Genomic DNA, 18521 nt, shown 5'->3' with positions numbered 1-18521 from the left:
TGATCTTCTGGTGGGGAGGGGTAATCAAATTTACGGTAGAAAAGGTGCAAAGATTATTTGTTTGGCTCTGTTTTTGTTTGAACACCGAGCAGCATAAAGGAAAATAAAAGACAAAAACATAAACATCTTGTTTAAATATCAAAGCTTTATTTCTGCCTACCATCTCATAAGAAGGAGACTTGCTATGTTTAAGAGAAAAGTAGAGAATCAATATTTCAAAAATATTTTGTAACTAACAGCTATTGCAAATTCTCATTATCAATCGAATATTCACATTTCTTTAATTAAAGAGCCACTACTGCAACCGAGAGCTTTTATGCAATATAGTACCTGCTAAATAAATCCATGAATGTCTTAAAGGATTCAAATCCATGTGATATGACATCAAAGTGCAGACTTGTTTAGTAAATTCCCTTTGTTCTAGCATGCAGCACGGTATTTTGGCTTACTGCAGGTTTTTCATATAAAAACTGATTTTGTCTTATGCTAGAGGAAAAATAGCATTTTTCGATATCTGTCTACCTATAAAGAAAATTTCTAGATTTCCTTGTCTAGGTTTTTGAACCAACCGATTTTCCTATTTACAAACGTTTTCGTGCTGGCGGGCTCTCAAAATTAATTTTCAATAAAGACAAAGATGCACCTAAATTATTTCGAATTTATTCCAATCATAATCATAATATTTTGTATTAACATTATGCAAACACAAAATTGATACCAGGCTTTGTTGGTTGTAACACTAATGAGGAAAATATACATAATTTTTACATAAATATGTACATATGTACACAAAATTCACCTAATATCGATACTGAGGGTCGTTAACTCTTGAAAATTCACTCATCGCTGACATCCTTGAGCTTTCACCTGACATCTTTCTTCCTCTCTGCGGAAATAAAATAAGGAAAAGAGGTTGAAATTCAATTTAAAATGCAGATTCTTTTTGTTCAGTCATTTTATTTTATTTTAGTTTTCAAACTGACATGTCAAAAAGTATCTACATTACAAAAAGATAATAAGTTACAAAATATTTGCTCATTAGTTATAAAATATCTCTAAATACTGTCTATTTATAAATGGAAATCATTTATATATAATGAAGTTAAATAAAGAAATTCTTCATATACCCGAATGTTCTCCGTGTATTGCAACTGGTTCCTTCTTGTATCAGCCTCTGTCTTTCGTCTTTCTGCTTCCTTTTCTGTAAAAAAATTACCACTCACTGCTAATTACTAAGGGATGTACACGTCAACGAATCGCTATCAGTCTATAAGTCTTTAACATAAGGACTCTATGGCCCATACCAACAATGAGTACAAGGATTCTACTGGAAACATAGAAAAACGAGTCTTTAATATTCTTTATTACAGTATTCTGTTCCTGTTTCTCTTGGCTCTAGCAAAAGTTCTATCATCGTTCGAAATCAAATTTTCTCGTCGAGACGTGTAATAATGCATGGCTTTCATTGGTACTATGTTAGAAGAAATAAATCCACACTTGCAAGAAAAACTTTCACTTTTCAAAAACACTTCTCTATAATAAAATATTACTATATTATTTTAACATACTGCGATTCATCTTGCAACGCTACATAAAACCCTTTCTTAGTGGAAAAAAAGAGTCTCGATTTACCATACGGCAAAAATCCACTTTCTGGCACACCCCAGAATATAAAACATCAGATATCTGTAAGATCACTTGAAAAATGGAAAGAGTTTGAAGCAAGGAGCCCTTTTAAATCTGTAAATTCAAGTTTGAATAATATGGTTATATTTTCGATACTAGGATATCTAGAATAAACAACTCAAGACAAACCTCTTAGTCGACTATTGAGCCGTTCTAGCGATTCCATTATCTTCCTCTCTTCAATTGAAAGTGCAGTGGGCTCTGAAGTGAGACATTTTTAAAATGTCACCATTTTGTGCGAGAAAAAGATATAAAAGCTGCTATTCTGTTTTCAGTGTGTAATCAATGACAGCAAAATACCTACGACCATTTCCTGATGTCACTCTCACCATTAGGCCAGAAATGATGAAGAGACTGAAGTTAGTAAATATCTTACCGAATGAAAGGCTTTGAGAGAAAAATTCTGCCAGCCTTTAAGATACTGATAAGTACATTTAAAGGGATGACGTCATTACAATCTATTGGAATTATAACCGTACCTCTCAATGTGCAAACACAGTTAAACGTGTTAAAAAATCTGCACAGATTATCACATGAGTACAAGCTCTTACAAAATCACTACAATTTGTTCTTGGTTCTAAAATCAACGAACTTAGCTAAAACAATTGTAATTCATTAGCAAATCCAAGTCTTTGACTGTCTCGGTCAATTCGCAACAGATTTAACTGACTTTGCTAGAAGTAGGTAGGTTCACCCTGACAGTAAGTGACAAGTCTTGCAACTCTTCTACTGGAAACTTACAAATCAACTTCCCGGGGTTGAAAATGAAAGAAAAATACTCATTAAAAACCCCTGATTGATCTTTTCTTGTATTTGTTACGACCAAGATTTTGAGGGTAGGTTTAAGGGCTCCGGAAAGCTATGCTTTTCGAGCAGTTTCCTCATCCTTCTTCTCGATGTGACTACACCTCTTGTATGCGAATACGTACCCTAGGTACTGGAGCCACATACATTCGTGCGCGGAAATAGAAGATAGTAATGGAGAGACGCTCCCCCGTTTGGTTTTCTATAGGGTAGCGAAAACGGTGATGTCAAAACAGGAAATAATGCAACAAACCTTGACGCCTTGATGAAGCATAATAATGAGCAGGATCTTGGTTTCGCCTTTCATCCTGAATTTCCTTATAAGCAATCTCAGAGGCTTTTAGCAAGGCAGTTGTTCTTTGTGGAGACAGCGATTCTTGCTGACACATGGCTTCCAATGCCAAGAACGAGGCCAGACTCTCTGACACTACAGGATAAATTAAGACAGTCAAAATCTAAGTTTACACTGAGATTTCAGCTTAGGGTTTGAAGCTTTTTTGTTCAAGCCAACACTTGCTGGAACAATATGCTTCAACAAAAATGGCTTGTCCTTGAGTTAGGTTGGTTTTCAGCTTTCAGTGTTCAAATATACAAATACACAGGTAACACAAGAAATTTTGTGCACAGATGAAGTCTTCGAAAAATATTGAATATAATTTGGGCCTGTGTCTACAAAACTTCCTAAAAAGCGGAAATGTGTGGTAAAATAGGTAGAAGGTCACCTCAAAACGATGTGACAAATGAACACGGTTTTTATTCGACGTATCAACGATTTGACTCGAGGACAGAAGTCCTAGAAATAAATACTTCTAGAAAGACAGGGTCCTACAGTTACCCAAAAACAATAAAAGTTTAACAATACTTACTGTCATTTGCTTTTATCGTAGAAACATTTGGGACACGTTTACTTTGCACAGGCTCGTTGCTAGTCTGTTTCTTTGTAGAAAATGCATTGAAATTTGTACTTATTCTCTCTTTATTCGACCTCTGCGATAAAAGTGCGGATTGTACGCGAGATTTAGGGTGACCAATAAAGTTGTCGAACGAATTCTCCCGTCTAGAGAGATTTTCATGGGATCCATAACGTCTCAATGGCAAGCCAGGATTATGCCTGTTTGCAGGCATCGTATGGAGGTTCGATTGTTGCTGCGAATTCGTCCTCCCTCTGCGCGACCCGGACCACGTGCGGTTTTGCTTCCACGTGGGCACCACGTATACGCTGTCAGACGATGCTTTATGTGGTGGCTTTGCACTTAAGCAATGTCTGACATTATACCAAAGCTCGTTGATTTCGTCATCCGTTGGTGTCTTATTGAGCTTGCCGTCCGGACTTTGCTCAGACCAATTTCGCTGCTCAGAATCTAATTGCGTGATTCCATTAGGTATTTCTGATCTGTACACTGGCTGCCTTCTTTGCACAACAGAGCTCTTACTTGATCTCTCACTATTCGAAAACCCACTTGCTTTTCCATCGGATTCCTTTACTGGATTAGCATTGCCTGTAGCAAGTGTTTTTAATTGATTTTCATCTCTATTTGGGTTGACGACCCGCATTGGCGAGTTTCTACTCTTTGCAGATTCCTGTCTTGAGTGCCTTCTTGTAAAGAGCCCTTTAGTACTTGACGGTGGGTGTGGTACGATGCCAGCCTTTTGCTGCGTTCTTCCAGGTACTCCCTGCCATGAAGACTCTGACTTTTTTGCACTGGCAACACGAACAGGGATACCACTCTTGCCCGTAAATGTATCTTCGATTTTACTTTGCTGCTTAATCTCGTCTCCATTGTCGACTACATCTGGCTCTAATCCTTTGACTTTGTTTGAAGGTCGAAAACTCTTATCAAATCCTCGCTCGGGGGGAGATACCTTTTCCTCTTGGTTGTTTGTTGAATGTGGCCCTGGCCTCCAATTGCTGCTGAATTGCAATTCTGCTAAACTTTTTCTGACGTTGTTGATAACTTCATCTTCTTCGTCATCTTCAGTTTTATCCATGTTCTTTTGACTCTGGGCTCCTAGAGCCATTTCAAAATTAATCGCTGTTTTGTCATTGTACGTTGTAGTTCTGTCACCTTTCAAGACGTTGGTGGTATTTTCAGTCGACGGCTGATTCATCTTTCTGTAATCAGGTACACCATACGCCGATGCAGCAAAGGCAGTCCCTGTATGATTTGTACTTGCAGATGTGTAACTGCTCACAGGGTAAGCTGATGTTGAATTAGATCCATGAGGATAAACGTCTACATGAGTATGTTTATGCAAGGATACAGTAGGATGTGGACTATTATAGGAAGAAACCTTTGTTTCGTTGTACGTCGAAGCTCCATTCATAATATAATGACTTTGATGCTTTGCTACAGGATCTTGGTGTGGAGGAACATAAATTGGCTGAGCCCCAGCAGTGTGACTAAACCCGGTACTGCCAGAAGACTGAGGATTTTCGAGAGCAGTTTTCTGACTTGGTTGTCTAACATCCCTCGGGTTATTATTTATTTCATTATTGGTAGAAGTTTCTTTGAAAGGATAAGCTGAATGTCCAAATGTATACGAAGGCTTACTATAGAAGTGGTCTAATCTCGAATGAGCAACATCTTGGGCTGCAAGAATGTCCAGTTGACCTTTAGAATGTGGATATTTGGATAGGAGATCTTCATGATCTTTGTTCATCAAACGCCAATCTTCGGTTTCATTTATAAGGTGATTTAAACCTTTTCTCGGCATGGAGTCTTTAGCTACAGCTTGTAGATTGGCTTCTGCTTTATGCGGATTAACACGACCACCGTCGTAGTGGCCACTATGAAATTCATTGTGCTGCCACGAAATCACTGCCTTACCCCCGTGTTCCCCATGATGCTGATCATTTTTTCGCATATGCACTCTGTTTTCTTGGGCCAAACCTATAGGATTTGACTCAACCTTTCTTTCGCCATTTAGGAGGTTTCTGTTTGATTCTGCTTGGTCGTTGGTAACTCGTTCGATTATAGTGTTTTGTTTTTCTTTATCAGAAGAAAAGTAGCCTTCCTCCTCGTCGTCTTCATCCTCTAAGCTATCTCTCAGTATGTTTTCGTTTCCATTGTCATGATTTGAATTGCTATCCCCCTTCGAGCCATATAACTCCAAACTGTCATATAGATTAGCACGGCCAACATGATTTGCAGAATTTTCTTCTGGCCCTTTCTCGGTGTTCCCTTGTTCTGATGTCCATTTTCTTTCGCTTTGATCGACGTTACTTTGACGTGGTAAAGCCAAGTCAACAGACTCTGGATACGAATAATCCTCACCACGAGCTGAAGGGTTGACCTGTGATGTTCCGGCCGTAAACTGATGTCCACTATCAAAACCTGGCTTCTCCTCTACAGGAAACAGAGACGATTTCTCTTCGACAACTGGTGTACTTGCAGTAGCTGGAGTAGGAAGCTGTAATGGTTTTTGCTCGTTATCTTTCAACATCCAAATAAAGCCATCATTGAATTCAATGCTATTATTGAACTTAACTTTCCGTTTCGTTTTTTTCGAAGATTCGCGCGCATTTTGTCTTTTCAAGCTACTTTTAGGCGTCCTTGTTACACTCCGAGAATGATTTGCGTCAGCGACTTCAAGGCTGTCTGTACTTGACAAGCTGCCATCAGATGGTGACATTATAATTGGTGGTATATCTTTCCCGTTTTTATCATCATTTTGGTGAGATTCTATGGCAGAGCTAGCCAGGCCTGTTTGTCTTCTGCCATACCATTGACGGTTAGTGTTTTCACTGTAAGGGTCCTGCTGGCTAATCAAGCCATTCTCTACTTGTGGCACAGAGTCCTTTTCATCTTCACCTTTTAGGCCAACTGTCTGGTGGGCTAACCCGCTTAGATGACGTAACAACGACTCCTTGCCGGAGTATATACTGTTTTTAGCTCGATAGTCATAATTGGCCGGTGAATCATTGGTTTTTCTATCATGCGTTCCACTGTTGCTTCTCATGGGTATTCCTTGAGCATGAATCTCTGCAGATGGCACACGTGTTCCATTTTTAATCTCAACAACATGACCTCTCACATTATAGAGACCATCTTGCAGAGTGTGACTATCTGCGTAAAGATAAAAGAACATACATTCAAAGAAAATGCAGGAAATATGAAAAGAAATCAACTTATGACATGAAGGTCAAGAGATCTGTCTTGTGTTTTCTCAATTCTCAATGAAATTCCACATAAAATTTTCAAAATTTCCTGTGCTAAATTATGCTCTTTTGTGGTTTAGCAAAAAGGAATTCTTTAGACAGCGGTTGTATCAGCATCCGAAAAATTGTTAGGGGGAGGGTGGATTTTTGGACCACACTCTTTTCAAAATCATGCCCTATTTTTGTTCTAGGACACGCACTTTTTGATGCTGATAAAGCAACAGATTCAGAAGTTTGCACAAATCTTGAGGACCTTATTCTACAAAGGTTGTTCCCCTCGTTTCTCTCTGACTCTGTCACTTTATCAAATTTCAGTTTCTTAGGATTTAAATGATACTTTTTTGTACAGAGTATAAAGTAAATTTACAGAGAAAGAGTTGGGTAAAGTATCTACTTTAAAATTTTGAAGATCTACTCTGTGATAAAGTGTAAATTTACACTCTACAGGTAGGTTGCCTTACCTGGGCCATCTTCAGTTCTCTTGGATTTTGAAACTGGGCTCCTTTGAAACTTATTAGTTGCCTCGAGTTGTCTTTTTCTTCTAGCAGCAAGTACCTTTTGTCTTCTACTCTCCTCAATTTCAGCAATAGTCTGTTTTCTCTCTGCAAGATTTCTAAAAAACCAAGTTTAATATGAACATGCTCAAAGGAAATTAGTAAAGTAGAAATTAAAACTTTTTTTGAAAAAGTCAGCAAAAGTGATAATAAGACTTATCTAGTTTTTATAAGAAATATATAAAATGTTGTAATGGTGTGGATTCTGACACCTTGCTATTAATTGAACAGTCATAAGATATAAAGGATCACAGCTTAGTGGATCTTAGAAGAAATTTATGATGTGAATAACTTCAATTATATAGAAAAAAAGAACAGAATTGTTTATTTTAAAAAAATGATGATACTAAGATCAATTCTTGAAAATTCAATGTTGTCACAAGTGAGAGAAAAGGACAAAATGTGAAACCCCACATGAGACACAAAGGTACATATAACCAAATGAGATACAAAAAATATACAAAGGTGTGGTTCTTAATATCAATCTTTTTCCTGACAACAGTGAGGACAGCTGGTTTGAAATCACACAATCTTATGCTATTAGAAGAAAAATGATAGCAAGCACAGGGGAAGTCTGTTAGCTTAACATAGGAAATTAAGGTCTTGGACAATGATCTTAATGTAAAAGAAATCCATATAAATAAATGTAAATCAATAACCCTTACTTTTCAAATAAAGTAAATGCAAACCAAGTGCCATATTCTCAAATTTTCATTAAATGCTAGAGATCTTCTAAATTCATCCGTTCGAAGCCATTTTAACAATGTTGACACTGTGTGTGTTTTCCCCTGTTCCTATGTTTTATCTGTTTATCTAATATGTATCCCTTCTCTTATTCCTTGGCAAATGACCAGAGGATGGTTCTAAGTTCTAAGTTTGAGCTTTAAGCTTAAAGCAATCATCAGACAACAGTTGCTAGGACCTGGGTGTTCAGCTCTGCTTATAGGGCATTGATCATTGTTATTGCATAAGAAAATTTATATCTATAACCTCTAAAGGCATATAACCTCTGATAAACATAATTCCATCAAATTGAACTTGTACCATTCAAGGATATTTGCATTGTTTGTTTGTGTCAATTAATACATTTAAATACATTCATTTTCAAGATTTGAGGAGCCCTGTTTTCTATTTAACAGAAATGGCCAGAATAGGATAATTTTTTGGTCTACACATGGTTTTAAAAATACATTAAAATACCAGCATTGATTTTCTCGCAAGGCAAATTTCTTGAATAGCTAAATAAATAGAGGCTCAGGTTATCACATTCAGGATCTATTATAAACATTTCTTACCTTCTCCTTCTATTGGTTTCTCTGATGTAATTCTTCTCTTGCTCTTTTTGTGTATGGAGTGAATATCTATGCCCTGATTTTAATTCAGTTAGCTTTTCAGCTTCCAAGGCTCTGAATTTATTTCTAATTTTAAATTAAGGATAGTATGTGTACTAAGCTAAAAAACCAACAACTACCAAAAGTGTGTGGGCAATAGCATAAAGCCAGATTAAACAGGAAAGCAAAAATTTGTATTTTGTAGAAATCCTATAAGATTTTTAGCATCAAAAAAATAAATCAAACCCACAATGCCAAATCATTGAAAAACAGTTCTCTGTTAGCAGCATTATTCATCTGAAAGAAATCAGTGACCATTACATTGATTTTTCTTAAAAGTTTAAAAGGATCAAAACTTTTATTTGGCTCAAACCTGCTATATAGTTCACCAGCTCTGTGTTTAAATATTTCCTGCAATATTTTGATTGGCACTTTGACACAGTGACTTATTGATGACCATATGAGGATATGGCAAGGGATGTCTTCTCCACTTCAAGAGGAATATTTCCCTAACAGCTTTTATGGATTACATACTTTGAAATGGCATGTCAGAATTTTACTTGTATAAGTACCTTTAAGAAATAATAAATCTTTTAATAGAATCTGTATACATTTGGTTAAAGATTCTTTATCTGTTGGTTGATTTTATAGAAAAGATCAAAATGCACAATGCTGAAGTTCATTGTGCACCTATGAGGAAAAGCATGTTTTAGATCTCACAGGCATAAAGAAAGGTTGATAATGCAAGACTTCATCTGCCATTTAGCTGAATTAATGCTTTTGCATCTTTTGTGACCTTCTAATGTGAATTGATACTTTACTTAAGATTTTCCACGTTCTTTATGAATAGTTGGCAAAAAGGAGGTATGATTTTAAAAAGCAGCACATGGTCTTTCTCAATACCTCCAGGAAATGTAAAGCATATCTGTCTCTATATAAACAGGGTCCTTCATTATGAAAAACTATTTTTTAAAGTTGAATTAATATATTCATTTGAACCTGATTATGAATATTATCATTAAACATATATTACCACCATGCCCCTCACTATTGTGTTTTAGTATAACAATTATTATCATCTCTAATTATATTAACCAAATAATAATATTTTGATCTTCTTTTCATTTTCATTCACATTCTGTTCTTTGTTTAAATCTGTTCGGTGAATGAAAAGTTTGAGTTTTAAGTAAGATTTAACAGGGCCACCGGGGTAGCCATGCTCCCCCCCATTTTTTGTGAAGCAAGTAGTTTTTAGCTGCAGTAAAAGGGAATTAAAGCATTGGCCCCCTACCTATGCTAGCCTTGCCCCCTCTACTTTCAAATTCGTGGCGTGGGTCCTGTATATGATAGATATTCACAGTAATTTTTGTTGCAAGGTTAATAAAACAGGTTCCAAAACATGTTAAGATATCCATTTCATAGTAAAAAGACAAGTTACTAGGATACAAAAAACATGACTAAGTATAATTAGTTTTAGGCCCATTGAAAGACAGACTCTTCGTTGAAAACTTCTGTTGTCTTATGCTTTAATTTCTATTCTCTTTTAATCTATCGAATATCAAATGACGAAATCATTTAATATTAACAAAATGAATCCGGTTTTCAAAGTCAAAGACTTACTAAAACAGATAAAAAACGCACGGAAATTATGACAAATACAACTGTGAAGGATACGAATATGCTCCTCTACGCATAATAATCCATCTGAAGCTCTTGATATCTCTAGATTATTTACGGTATTCTTTTATATGAACTCTGCTGGCTATTCGTTTATCGCAGCTCCGTTCCATTCGCAACCATAAGACAACAAATACCAAACTTTTGTTGAAAGGGACTGGGCGCACAGGTTCCCTGTAAATACGGCTGCCTCGTTTAAGAGCAGTTTCTATGGAAACACAACTTTAACATAAAAGCAATGAAGATATAGGAAGTTAGTTTTTTGCTTAAAAGAAGTTTTTGTGTTTTTAATAGTTGCAAAATCACTCAAATTTAAAGTCAATGAAACATTATTATAATTAACAATATGTTTTCTATTGACTATGGACTGGTTAAGAAGCAGATTCAGGGCCTTCGAATTTTGTCTTATTTTAGCCGTTTGGTAAAACCCTCAAATCGACTGGACCCCCTGTCAGGCCATAACGGGAGTACCCTTCTGGGCTTTTGTCTTTTGGTATCATAAATTTATTCCGTCTGCCAACACTTGGTAGAATTCTGAGGCCATAGACGCACTGAAAAATCTTTGTCAAAGTGGAAAATCGAGAATACTTTTTCAAGTTTGACAAAGGTACCTAATCTCATTTCCGCTTGGAAATTTGAGCCCGCTGCAGTTCGTGTGTGAAATGGTTGTTTGCTGTTGAGCTAATGTAATGTGGTTTAAAACAAAGAACGATTTGACTTTGGCTATTGTGTGGCACCAGAAAAATGCGTTAATTGCTAATCATTTCCGTTTTCCAGAGGTACTGCTCTGGGGCAGGACGACAGAACCTTCGAGAGATTAGTGAATTTGGTTCAGTGGTAATTTTAGTGGCCGCACTGGCAAATCAGCATTTGTGTACTGACAAGCTTAATCCCTTTCCTCTATGAACATTAGAGATTAAGTGTGTCAGAAGTTCTTCCTGAAATCTTGTTCGGTGCGTCTAGGGCCTTACTGTTCTTGTCTGCAAAAACTTTTTACACACCGCAAAAGCAACATTAATTTAATTTCATGATAATGTTATCCGTAATTTAGGCACAAAAAAAATTGCAAGCACTTTTCGAAACATAGTAGCCCTTTATTTTTTATAGTCTTATGTGTTTACGTTTCAAGGCCTAAAAATGTACCGTTGGAATTTTTTGAATTTTTGGCGTCCATATAACGCTTCGATACAGTACCAATATCTTCCGAAATTTAATGGAAATTGCTGTCGTAGTTAATTAATGACAAAAGATTTTGAAGTCTTTTCTAAATTTATCGCTTAAAAAGTTTTCGAAAGTTCGAAGGTGTCCCAATACTTTTTTAAAATTACTGTACCATTTGATATATCATGCTTCCATTATTTTTCAGCACCTTACCAGTAAACTTTCTTATAAAGCTCATGATCGAGCTTTTGCATCAGTACTTCTGTCTTTAAAATATGTCCAGGGGCATCGTGGCTGGGAGCATGTGCTCCCCATCATTGACCATTCTGCAATTTGACGGAAAATTTGTATCTGTTTGGCGAAATTATATTGATCATTCATAAAAAGGAAAAAAGTTCAAAGGAACTGATCAGATAGGCATAAGAAAGAAGATATATTTAAAAAAACAAGGAAAAGAGCACGATTATCCAAGTTCCAGTATGGATGCTTGCTTTTCTCTGTCCGGCTTGTTGAAAGCAGTAAAACTAATGCTGCAACATATACATAATGTTTTTCATGTCTTGCTCCATTTATAAAAAAACTATGCATGCACTTGAGACGCAAAGTTGCAAGCTCTGCCTCTTCTAAGAGTCACTACCCACAACGCCCAAGTGTACCCACGATGCAGATATAAACAGACTTATCAGCAAAAAGTTAATAAAATTATTGGTAATACATTAAAGATTACCTTTCGCGGCATATTTCTATAACATCAATAAATAAGTTCAAAATTACTAAGGCCATTATAACTATTTAAAAAGGCATTGTCTAATTAATCTGACAAATGGCTCAACGAAAAAAAGAGAAAGCTTGAAAACTAGGAGTTATGCGATGTAACAACACTCTCAGCAAGATACTAAAAACGTGAATGGATTAAATTGAAATTATAAAGAACTGAGAAGTCTCGTTCTTCACAATCTGAAATTTTACTGATAGTCTGCTTTATGCTCTTCTCCAGTGTCTTTGCAAGAAATAAAATACGACTTCTTTTCACTTAGATAAATTGAATCGCTGGATTATTGAATTAACATAAGTTAGACCAAAAATGAGCATTGTATTCAACAAAGTATAATTCTACAGATGTATTTCCTTGTAATTTTCCATAATTCAAAGTGTAAATACCCTGCATTATTAATGTCATAAATTGGTAATAAAAAAAAACCTTGAAAAATTTTAAAATTTCTCTGTATGCGAGGGAAGATTTTATTCAGCAAAAAATCCTCGAAGCAGTAATAACTTTTTAGAATGCTTTAGCTCTTAAAGGTTTATGGCATCAAAAAATTTAAACTCACAAAATTTCTATTCAGCTCTGGGTGATTTTGAAATAACTCACTTTCCTTATCAAAGCACTGTAATTTTTATCTGTCCTTAACTCCATTTACCAAACTCAAAGACCTTTCAATGTACATTATGCAATAAATCTAACAATTTTGTTCACATTTAGAGATACTCTTGTCCTTTTTGTGGATCACTTGGTCCAAATTGAAAAAAAAACCAAATAGGTTATTATGGTTTCAACACTCTCTTCAATTCCTTCTTTTGACCCAAGTAATTACAAACCACTTTAAATTTGGACATGTAGCTAAAGTTTGAAACTGTGTGCATTTTGTGAAATGTATGCATTTTCATCAAAGTTTTCCCTCAAAAAATGTTTCAAAACTACAATTGATGTTTCTTTATGATTTTGATTGCATTTTCTCTCATTGCCTTTGCTTCCATCAGCTTCCTTTTGATCTTGTCATTGATCCACTCATTTACCACTCTATTGCTGAAATACTTTGAGAGCACAGTGTCTGCTTGAGGCTCCAACTTCTTCAGTATGTCAATACAAGCATCAGCTGACCTTCCAATAGTTTCAATTTGATAGGCACTTAGGTGATTATCCTCAACATTAAATGGCCCTAGCCAACCATTTTCTCTCACTTTTCCTGAATTGAACCATCCATTGGCCTTTTCAAATTTTGAAACTAACTCAAACACATCACTGCCAGGAAAATTGCCAGACTCAACTTCTAAAGCCTTAAAGTTGGTGACTGAAATTGGTAAAGTCTTTTTAAAGCCAAGCCTAACCGAAACAGTTTTTTGAAGCTCTTCATCAAAGTATCCTTTTTGAAGAGCAGATAGACAAAATGCTAATGATGGGATGGCAGCTGGAAGAAGCTCGCACATCGATGCATAGTGATCAAATCTGCTCCACCCAGTGAGTGTTATCCCAACTACTTGGATGTTTTTCGGAAATGATGAGATAATTTTAAGCCATGACAAATGATTCTGAACATGATTTGAAATTGGCACATAGTTAGATATAGGCTTGTCAGCTCCTTTGAATGAACTTGCAATCCATACTTTCAAAAATGCTTGAGAATACCTGTCCCACATCCCAACTGGAAACTTGTAGTAACTCTTCAGATCTGGAACATAGGCCCAGATCATAGGCTGAACATGTTTTGCAATGTATTTCAGTTGATCAACCTTCCAGTTTCTCATCATATCATCCCAAATTATCGGTAAGGTCTTCCCATGTGTGTTTTCCTTTACAAACTCAAATAATGGGATCATGTGGTGTAGAAAGAGATCTGCCTTGGACATGGGGCTTTCTTTGCACTTGTCACAAGATTTCAAATTCCACACCTCATCACCCCCAAGATGAATCCAATCTGCATTCTCATGCAATGAGAGTATCTGTTTAATCATTTTCTTTATCAATACTCTTGAATCATTATTCAATGGACAAATTGAATTAGTTATTTTTTCAGTTTCTCTCAAGTGTGCAAACTTCTTGTGTTTCAGAACAAACTCAAGATGACCAAATGTTTGCATCAACGGTATCACTAACAGCTCGAGTTCCTTTGCAATACCAAGAAGTTCTTGTATTTCTGCCTTTGTGTAGGCATCCTTTGACTTCAGTATACTTAGATCACCTTCAAAAGGAAATGTGTCTTCGTATTCCATAAGTATTCCAGTTACCCCATAGCTTTTTAGAAATGGGATAAGCTTTCTAAGATAAGATAATTTTGGAGCAGATCCTTTAAGATCAAGATGAAAAATCCTGTGGCCGGAAAAGGCTTTGAATTTGATAGATCCATCAGTCTGTGTGCTAACTGACTTCTTGCTTTCAACATTTTGTTTACTTTCAGCCTCCTTTTGTTTTTCCGAGGCCTGTTGCAGTAGGCCTTCCTTTGAAATTAGTTCATCTTTCAGTTTTTCAATTTCTTTTTGAGCATTTTCGAAATCTTTTTGCAAACGTGCAATTTTTTCCTGATCAGCCATCCTTTTGCTTTCGATTTGTGTAGCACTTCTCATGTGATCGATATGACCAAGACCCAGCCCCTCGTGAGCATGATGCCCTCCTGGTCTTGCCTCGTCCTTGCCTTTGTGCACAGAGCTTTCCTTTTTGTCTCCAACTTTATTTTTGACTGCACTTCTTGTATCGCCCCGAGGAACTATAAGCCAATAAGCTAGGGCGACAGCACAAACTACAACTACAATAAGACGCGGATCTTGTCTGATAGCCATATTAACAGAAGACACGCCACGCTGCACCAAAAACACAACGACGACAACGGCAACAACACACAGTCCTTGTTCAGGACCCTCCAACGCTGTACTGAAAAATTTTAGACAACAAATTAGAAATTTGAAATCTCCTTGAAATTACTTTTTGCCATTCTTAAACTTCATAAGGATCTGCTCCTCCTAATTTGTTAAACCCCTAGTTTATTTCAACTCCCGTTTATTCCTGACCTTGGATTACAACAAACTTGGTACAATCAACAACAACAACAAACGGTACAATCAGGAGGGGCGGGGCGTAGCTAGCGGGGTTGTTAAGGGTGTAACACCCCCCAAATACTTCATGAATTCGTCGGTAAACCTTCAGTTTGTCAACAAAATCTTTAATTTGTCGGTAAAATAATCTATCAGTAGGTGAAATAGCAGCTAAATTCAACTATGTATTTGTCCGTAAATTTTTCTACTGATGACCCTCCACCCCCTAGTTTAAAAGGTCAAGCGACGCAATTGAGTACAGTTTTCAAGCTAAATATAAAGATACATAAAAAAGAAATAAAAAGAGAATTAATATGAAGGCAAATTCTTACGGAGCAATTCCTTCAGTAGCTAAACTACAATCACTGCCAAAAGTCTTGGAACACAAACATAGGTTTTCCAAGGCAAATTCAGCCACCCCCCTCTTCCTCCAGGAACAATGTTGATTTACTATGAAAAAAGAAAGGGCTTATTGAGCATGCTATTTCGTCTGCCTTGTTTGATATTTTTCTGTACTTTCAACATTGTTTTGGGGGGAAAGGGGGACGGAAGCAGTAGTATTCGGGAAAACAAATGAAAAAAAACGCAAAGTGTTGCATGTTCCAAGTAATTTTGGCAGTGATTGTAAAATATATTCATGAGCAGATGCTACAGATTAAAAGAAGTTGCGAAAACTTTTATAGAAAATTTAATGATTTATAGGAAATTAAGAAGCCCTAAATTGAGATTCCGTATTGCAGGGAAATAAAAAATAAACATATTGTAAGGTATACATTCAAACATTTGTATATAGGAAGTATCTTACTTTGCAAAAAATAACTAAAGTTCTAGCCAGTCTTTTTTATTTTCAGTCAAATGAAATTTCCATGAAAGAAATTCCTAGAAAAGAGCATAAAAAACTTAAACATAGGTCGTAACAATAAAAAAGAAGGTTTCAAAATTCGGTTGTGACAATTTCAGAGGTGGAACTTATTTTCATCAAAGTTAAAGAAGAATCTAGTCACATCAAGCGATATTTTAGAATCTTTGGCTCCTAGTTATCCTTTACACGAAGCAGATCTAGATTTTCAGCTTCACAGGTGCAGTTCTCATTTATTTGCTGCCGTACTCAGAGTATCACTGTCCATGCTATTTCGAAATAAGTCAATGTTGTAGATGGAGAGGGAGTTGGGTATAAAATTTAATTGATATGACAACAGACAAAGGGAGCAAAAAATTTATATAAGTGAAGTTTTGTCAAATAAGTTCACATAGTTATTAAAATTTCATTACGAAACTTTCATGGAAGTCGCCATTTTGTAAGGAGCCTAGATTCCCGAGTTTCCTACAGAATTTATTGCACGAGGTCTTAATGTTGCTGAAGGAAAAGTTGCTTGGTAATTTGATAAAAGCCCTTTGGCTTAATTACTCTAAATAAGATATAGCGATGTTCATTTCTCAAGTGCAAAAAAATACTTGTTTATTTAAGTCTACTTCTCAATTGCATGCTTTATTTATATAGTGATTACAAATAGTTGATACTTTTTGGCATCATCATTGGAGACGTAACATGGCATTTAATAACCCTAGTCAATATATAAATCACTTCTTCGTCAGAACAGCATTCATTTTAAAGACCTGTCCTTTCTGTTGTTTACCATTGAATACTTTGTGTTGTGTTTCAGAGAAGTCGATAAAGTACTCACTTCACTGAGACTAGATTTTTTTAAGCTCAACTGAGCCCCCTTTTACGCACAGGTTGTTTACGAATAACTCTGTTCCAATATGTGCGTGTAAATCAAGTACAAGTTAAATAATGTTTATTACATTAACAAAACACTTTGTTATAAAGAAAATGAAACACAAAAGAGAAATTGCATTTACTTTGGGCCTCTTGAAAATCGCCTTTGTGACAGCAGCTATAGTTCGTTATTATGGTTGTTAAAAGCCGTCTTATCAAAAAATATTCCCAAATTTTGGATACACTCAAAACAAAACAACTATAACTATTTGCCACAATCAAAATGAAATAAGTTGAACTTCAAAGTCGCGAGTTTCTTTATTTATGAAACAAATTTTTTATTTCATTGGAAAAATTCAGGGGTTTTCAAAAGGAGGGCAAAGAAGCACGTCAAATCCACGATGTTGACTTATTATTTCTTGGTTTTTTAACTTTTAGAAGCAATTGGCTACAAATTGACCTTTGTTTTCTCCGTGTTTGTTCCTTCTACGATTTGAAATGCCTTATTGCTAACTATTGTCATCGATTGATAGTCTCTATGCTTGATTGAAATTTGGATTGTGGTACACACAGTGGTGGCGCCAGGGGAGGTGTGAAATAACGTTTTTTAAATCAAGATTCTTCAATAATGAATGTATAAATTAGTAGCAACCAACGATTACAACATAACGACTTCATTCAACGACAACTTCGACTCGACTTGACTTGCACTGAAAGAACATACGCTTTTAACAACATGAGTGACGCACACAAACCCTAATGACACAAATTAACGGCAAATGGACTAATAAAAATGGACTAATAACAACTAAAATAGAGATGGCACGATGACAAACAAAATGACTGACGCAAACATCGAAAGACATTCTCATTAACAATAACGAACCACAAACATGATACACGACAGACAAAACTAGTTGTATAACATTACTCCCCCCTTTGAAAGGCAAGCCTCCTGGCTTGATCTCTCGAAGGGGAAGAAACATAAAAGTATTATAAGGCAGCACGAAGAATCAAATCAAATAATTTTACTGAAATGAGTAAATCAAGTACCATCTAAGAAATAATGTCCCTGTCCAAGTTTATTCCGTCCATACGGTTCTCTATCCGAGGCTATAACAACATTATGTACACGTAAAGGTCCTTCTCTTCTTTTAGTGTCAATCAAATTTTTTTCATATGTTGTGGCTAATAAACCCTCGTCAACTTCCATTGGTTTTGAAGAAAGCAGTCGCGTCACCATTGGTCGTGATAGTTTATGTGACTCCAATTCATTGACAATCTCCTCCAATTTCTTAACTCGAGTTTGAAGATCTTGAAAGTGTGGCTCATTTCTTTTGATGTTGCCAATAAAGGTAACCCGAGGTCGCTCTTCAGCTACCGAGGCAACAATCACAGGTTCATTTTGATCACACTTCTCCTGGGATGCTAAAGAAAATTTCCTGTCCCTACAATATTTGGCAACGTGACCAACGCGCAAACAACAATAGCAAATGGGCTGGCCATCTTCAGCACGATAGACATTAGTTCGATTCACGAAGAAATTTCTCCCATTCTCCTCTGCCAACCTCACCCTTTCGGCCATGTGAGATACAACGGTCTTTATAATATCCAACAGAACT

At 36.1% G+C, this 18521-nt stretch overlaps 2 protein-coding genes across 2 annotated transcripts; both read right to left on the bottom strand.

The window, feature by feature from the left end:
• Positions 1-119: 119 nt before the first annotated feature.
• Positions 120-11909, bottom strand: LOC135685521 (uncharacterized). The gene is made up of 8 exons (XM_065201495.2): positions 10209-11909; positions 8499-8621; positions 7111-7262; positions 3357-6557; positions 2744-2917; positions 1816-1887; positions 1128-1201; positions 120-886 (listed from the first exon to the last, which is right to left on the bottom strand). The coding sequence occupies exons 1-8, from the start codon at positions 10226-10228 to the stop codon at positions 800-802; spliced, it is 3903 nt and encodes a 1300-aa protein (XP_065057567.2). The 5' UTR covers positions 10229-11909; the 3' UTR covers positions 120-799.
• Positions 11910-12051: 142 nt separating this feature from the next.
• Positions 12052-15162, bottom strand: LOC135685525 (hexosaminidase D). The gene has a single exon (XM_065201503.2). It carries the CDS (start codon positions 14925-14927, stop codon positions 13071-13073), a length of 1857 nt encoding a protein of 618 aa, XP_065057575.2. The 5' UTR covers positions 14928-15162; the 3' UTR covers positions 12052-13070.
• Between the last annotated feature and the right edge of the window lie 3359 nt (positions 15163-18521).

Source organism: Rhopilema esculentum, chromosome 15 (genome assembly GCF_057945365.1).
Source record: "Rhopilema esculentum isolate cy_ngs chromosome 15, ASM5794536v1, whole genome shotgun sequence".
NCBI lineage: Eukaryota > Metazoa > Cnidaria > Scyphozoa > Rhizostomeae > Rhizostomatidae > Rhopilema > Rhopilema esculentum.
This window is presented reverse-complemented; position numbering and strand designations above follow the sequence as displayed.